General features: G+C 35.8%; 1 protein-coding gene across 1 annotated transcript; it reads right to left on the reverse strand.

Annotated features, from left to right (window-relative positions):
* Window positions 1-988: 988 nt before the first annotated feature.
* LOC134696856 (uncharacterized) lies at window positions 989-2,513 on the reverse strand. The gene is made up of 2 exons (XM_063558812.1): window positions 1,644-2,513; window positions 989-1,120 (listed from the first exon to the last, which is right to left on the reverse strand). Exons 1-2 carry the CDS (start codon window positions 2,511-2,513, stop codon window positions 989-991), a joined length of 1,002 nt encoding a protein of 333 aa, XP_063414882.1.
* Between the last annotated feature and the right edge of the window lie 3,874 nt (window positions 2,514-6,387).

Here is a 6,387-nt window from a genome sequence, read left to right on the forward strand (position 1 = left end):
TTTATAGTGTTCTCTCTCGTGTAGAACTAGTATTGTCATTTATCAACTCAGTATCCTTTTCCGTATCTGCGTCTTTTAAGCCCTTATCTAACTCTTCACATTCTGTAGGATAAAGCATATTCAGAGCTCTGTTTAAATTCTTCTTATTAGGAAGCATAACTTTACCAGATCTTATTTGACCATCTCGGCTGACTATTAATTGACATTTACGGCCAATTTTTCAACTTATGTGCAAGGTTGTCCTTTATTATCACTACACCAATCTTTGCTGGAGGGTTGCACAAAATTTTTCCATTTTCCATTTTGAGTGAGATGACAAAGTTACTAAAAGTGTTTTCATCGTCTGATGGATATTGAAATTCTTTTGATCCAATATTTTCCAAGTTCATGGAATCTTCTATTAAAGGCTCGATTTGCAGGCATGTGTCAATTGTAGAGTGGAGACAGCATTCTCTTATAGATAATACACTATTTACAGTCATCGTCAGTTTGTTTTCTCTTTCTTCGTCACTTAATTGTGACCTTCCTGTAAGGATCCATCCTAGCTTAGAGCCAAGTAGATACAGCCCTTGTTGAATTTCTATTTTCTGTGACGATATGATATCCAAATAATACTCATTTCCGATAAGAATCTCTATTGTTGAACTTTCTAAGCAAGTGGGCAGTGTGTCAGCAAGTTGCAGATTGTTACATAAATATTTCACATTTTCACATACATCCAATTGTAAAGGTCTTCTTGGTATTGATCCTGTTATCTTAGGAACAACATTAGCATCAATAAGCATACAAACTCCATCTTTTAGTCTGATCTTTAATGACACCTTTTGTGTTCTTAATGTTTTTGGCTTATCTGCACCAAATGTTACAAGAGTTATCTCCTCTGTAGTCTTCTTCTTCAAGTATAGTCTCTTGGCCAAATTTTCTGTTATATATGTTCGCTGAGATCCGGAGTCCATTAATAGTCTTACTACTTCTGTTTCATTAACTTCTATTTTGACACAGTTGTTTGAGCTGTCTGCATCAAAACTATATCTCCGGAGGACAACAAGCTATTCTCTGGTACATTCTCTTCACTTGAAGCTATCTCACAAATTTCATCAGCTAGATGTGAAACTTCTTTCTGTTGAGAGGGAATTTTCTTTGGGCATAAACTTCTATGGTATCCCTTTTTCTCTTTGCAATGATAGCATGTTTTTTCAAATTTACAGTCTCTACTAACATGTCCTGGTTTCAAGCATGTATAACAACTACCTTTGATTTTCTGCTTTCTGTCTTATATAGTACTGAACTCTCTGCACTCATCACTCCAATGGTGTCCATCCCAATATCGGCAAACCATTGAATTTCCACTGACTGAGTTTTTTCCAAATGCATTTATTGTCATCAGAGCTTCTGCAGATAAGTGTTTACTTGGTTGAAAATAATTGTTGTTTGACTGGATTTTCGACTGCTGGTTTTCCTCAGAACTGGGACCAGTATGTGTTTCCTTAGACTGACTTTCTGCAGCTTCCCTAGCAGTTAAGTAAGTGTTGAAAAAAATGTCTTAACTTCCCTACTGTCCATCTTTCATTGTTACCTTTCTGTATTTCAAGTTGAATAAGGACTTCCTTTGGTAGCTAAGATGTTATCATCGAGATAAATACATCTTGGGTTACATCTTGATGCATTGCGTCCAAACTACGTAAGTGTCGTTCCAAGTCATTATCAAGTCTACGTAGATGTGTAGTTTGATTTGAAGCTGACTGAAGGTTTATTAAATCTGAATAGTGCTTGTTGACAACAGATTGAACATTTCCAAATCTTTCCTTTAGTATTGAAATTGTTACATCGTAATTTTCATGGGAGAGCGTTAAGCCAGATATAGCAGAATTAGCTGTTCCAAACAGTTTGCTTTTCAAGTAATTCAATTTCTCTATTTTTGTCAAGATTTGATTTGTGTGCACTGTTGCTTCAAATGAATCCCAAAATTCTGTCCATTTTAACTTATCTTCATTGTACGAAACTAGGTCTAATTTAGGAAGTTTAACTGCACTTACTGTTGAAGGTTGACTTTTCCTCTGTAATTCTTGGAGTTGTAACTGTTGAAACTGTAATATATGTTCTTGCATTTGTGTCTGTAATTGTAATAAATGCTTGTGGTCCGTGGCCGATTCTGTTTTCTTAATATGTGTAATTTTATCCTGAATTTCTTCCTCGAATATTTTTAATTCGTCTAAGCGCTGTGTTACACCGTCAAGCAATTTAAAATATATTTCACTTGCCTTTTTAAATTTTAGAATTTCACCTTCGTTATCTTCTTTCTCCTCTAATAAAAGTGAAATTTCTTTCATACTATCTTCAAGTTTTGCTGCAAAATCCTTTAATCGTCTCTCTGCTGATAAAACTTGCCTTAATTGTGTTGTCACACTTTCATCTTGAATCCCTTGTGCTATTACATCTCCACTTTTATCTAATTCTTTAGCTAACAAATTATTGTACCTTGTACAGAGTCCTTTCAAATATGAGACTGCCATCTTTTCTATGGTTACTTCTTTTCCTTGTCCTTTATAAATTTCTTTTACTGTTATTGCCGGGTTCCAGCACCATAAAATGTGGCGAAATCAGACTAACACTGAATCCTTTTATATCTTTAATCAAATAACTAACAATTATTTACAGTATGTACAGTTTGTAAAAGTTAATAAATACCACATTGGAATAATCCGTCTTTTTTCTTTCTAGTTCAACTGATAAAACTTCTATTCTTCTGTTACTACTATTTTTACAATGATAATTATCCATAAAAACCCTTAGCTTATATATTAAAATCATAAGAACATTCTAAATCTAGAACAAACTATAATAAACTAGAGAAATGGGAAATAATCTATTTTTAGTAACAGGGTAAATTCCTGAAATTGCCAAAGCTTTCTTGAACATAAATATATACAAGTACTTTCACTATCAATCTAGAATATTCTAGTATGATTCTAGTATGATTCATTTACCATAATTAATAGATAATAAGTGCTTCAAATACTGAATTAGCTTAAGATATTGTACAGAGACGGCATATATTATAGGCATTTGAAAGATAATTTAAAAAAAGTGGTTTCATACAACGAAAAATGACTATGCATTCGAGGGATACCCTTTTTGTTGCTATGAAAATATACAGGAGCTATATCAAACCAGCGACAGTTACTATGCGTGGGTAGGGGTGGGGTTGTTGCTCCAGTCCAGGTCAATCGTCTACGTCCACTTGAGAAAAAAAAATATTCCCTTACTGCAGAAGATTTATTGGCTATATGTCTGATTTGTACTTCTAGTCCAGTCTCTAAGTCCAGTCACGTCTGGGTGACTCCCTTTATATACCACCAAATTTTCCCCACTTACGGGGGGCAATCCACCCTGCTCTCCCAACCCCTAAATCAGTGTTTTAGAGACACAGATACACTTGTATCTTTGTCTCAGAACAAACTAATCTAAAACTACACCTTAGCCTAACTCAGTAACTGATTAGACCAATAATTATGATGTCTAGAAAGTTTTTTTTGTCATAATTATGTAGACTACTGCTACTTATGATCCCATCATAAACATATGGCCAAAGGGGATTGGGGCTAGGGTGATTGTTTCATCTTGTGCACAGTTGCATGCTTGGTATGTATACAGACATCTGGCTGGTGTAAACCAGACAGTCTGACACCCATTCATATACATTAATTGTACATTTATTTTTATATGTAAGAATCCATTTTATATTTAGCTGCCTACTCAAATTCTTTTATTGTTTGTTCTGATGTTTTTCTTTTTCTTTTAATCTGATAAAACACAAAGACTGAAAAACACCTGACACTTGTGAAGAAAGAAATAATCTTTATTAATAATTTAAATATATTTATTTACATGCTCTTAAAAGGTAAATTGACAAATGATATATTTTGTTCAAAGTAAGCTGATCACTTTTTGTTTAATTTCAAGTAAAAACTATGAGTAAGAAAATTCAGACAATTTAAAAAAAAAATCAATCAAATGTCAAATATATATATTAATTTCACTAGTCCACTTAACCATGTTAATACAAAAAGGTAAAGTGCAATGAGTACATGTATTTATTTTTCTGCATTTCTTGTTTCAGCAACTGCTGTACTTTTCCAGTTATTTCTTATGTGTTGTGTAGTTATTTACAATGGACTATAACAATTTTGATTGACTTCACAGGTTGATAATAGTCATCTATAGTAAAAGAAACAGGAGAGATCAGTAATGGTTTTAGACAGCTGCAGTTGTAGGTAAACAAATTCAGGTGGTCAAATAAGCCTTAAAAGCCATATCAATAGCCCAGGCTATAGGTCAATAAGAATGAGTCATCGGTCATCAGTCATATCGATAGCCTAGGTAAGTGGTCAATTATCAGAAATCACCAGTTAACAAAGTCATATCACTAGCCTAGGGTAGTGGACAATTATCAGGAATCACCAGTTAACAAAGTCATGTCAATAGCCATGGGTAGTGATCAATTATCAGGACACACCAGTTAGCAAAACAATGTCGCTAGCCTAAGGAAGTGCCAAATTATCAGGGATCACCAGTTAACAAAGCCATGTCACTAGCCTAGGGTAGTGATCAATTATCTGGAATCACCAGTGAACAAAGTCGAGTCACTAGCCAAAAGGAAGTGGTCAATTATCAGTAATCACTAGTAAACAAAGCCATGTCACTAGCCAAGGGTAGTGTCAAATTATAAGATTTCGGGCCTTTTATTGCTGACTACATGGGGTATGGGCTTTGCTCATTGTTAAAGGCCGTACGGTGACCTATAATTATTAATGTTTATGTCATTTGGGTCTTTTGTGGATAGTTGTCTCATTGGCAATCATACCACATATTTTTTATAGGGAAGTGCCCAATTATCAGGAATCATCAGTGAACAAAGTAATGTCACTAGCCGAGGGTACTGGACAATTTGCAGGAATCACCAGTTAAAGTCATATCACTAGCCTAGGATAGTGGTCAATTATAAAGGATCACCAGTTAACAAAGTCATGTCACTAGCCTAGGGTGGTGGACAATTATCAGGAATCACCAGTTAACAAAGTCATGTCACAAGCCATGGGTAGTTGTCAATAGCCAAGGGTAGTGCCCAATTATCAAGAATCATCAGTTAACAAAGTCATGTCACTAGCCTAGGGTAGTGGACAATCACCAGGAATCACCAGTTGAGAAAGTATTATCACAAGCCAAGAGAAGCAGGGATCAACAGTTAACAAAGTCATGTCACTAGCCTAGGGAAGTGGTCAATTATCAGGAATCACCAGTTAAAGTAATATCACTAGCCTAGAGTAGCAGGAATCACCAGTTAACAAAGTCCTGTCACTAGCCTAGGGTAGTGGTCAATTATATGGAATGACCAGTTAACAAAGCCATGTCACTAGCTTAGGGTAGTGGTCCATTATTAGGAATCACCAATTAACAAAGTCATATCACTAGCCTAGGGTAGTGCCCAATTACCAGGAATCACCAGCTGAGAAAGTAATATCACTAGCCTAGAGTAGCAGGGATCACCAGTTAACAAAGTCATGTCACTAGCCTAGGGTAGTGGTCAATTATATGGAATGACCAGTTAACAAAGCCATGTCACTAGCTTAGGGTAGTGGTCCATTATTAATCATCACCATTTAACAAAGTCATATCACTAGCCTAGGGTAGTGGTTAATTTTGAGGATTCACCAGTAAACAAAGCCATGTCACAAGCCTGGGGTAGTGCACAATTATCTGGAATGACTTGTTAACAGAGCCATATCACTAGCCTAGGATAGTGGTTCATTATAAAGGATCACCAGTTAACAAAGTCATGTCACTAGCCTAGGGTAGTGGACAATTATCAGGAATCACCAGTTAAGTAAGTCATATCACTAGCCATGGGTAGTAATCGATAGCCAAGGGTAGTGCCCAATTATCAGGAATCATCAGTTAACAAAGTCATGTCACTAGCCTAGGGTAGTGGGCAATTATCAGGAATCACCAGTTAACAAAGTCATGTCACAAGTCTAGAGTTGTGGACAATTATCAGGAATCACCAGTTAACTAAGTCATATCACTAGCCATGGGTAGTTGTCAATAGCCAAGGGTAGTGCCCAATTATCAGGAATCATCAGTTAACAAAGTCATGTCACTAGCCTAGGGTAGTGGACAATTATCTGGAATCACCAGTTAACAAAGGCATGTCACTAGCCTAGGGTAGTGGACAATTATCTGGAATCACCAGTTAACAAAGTCATGTCACTAGTCTAGAGTTTTGGACAATTATCAGGAATCACCAGTTAACTAAGTCATATCACTAGCCATGGGTAGTTGTCAATTATCAGGGATCACCAGAAAACGAAGTCTTGTCAATAGCCACTG

The sequence above is a fragment of the Mytilus trossulus genome, chromosome 14, assembly GCF_036588685.1.
Source record: "Mytilus trossulus isolate FHL-02 chromosome 14, PNRI_Mtr1.1.1.hap1, whole genome shotgun sequence".
Taxonomy (NCBI): domain Eukaryota; kingdom Metazoa; phylum Mollusca; class Bivalvia; order Mytilida; family Mytilidae; genus Mytilus; species Mytilus trossulus.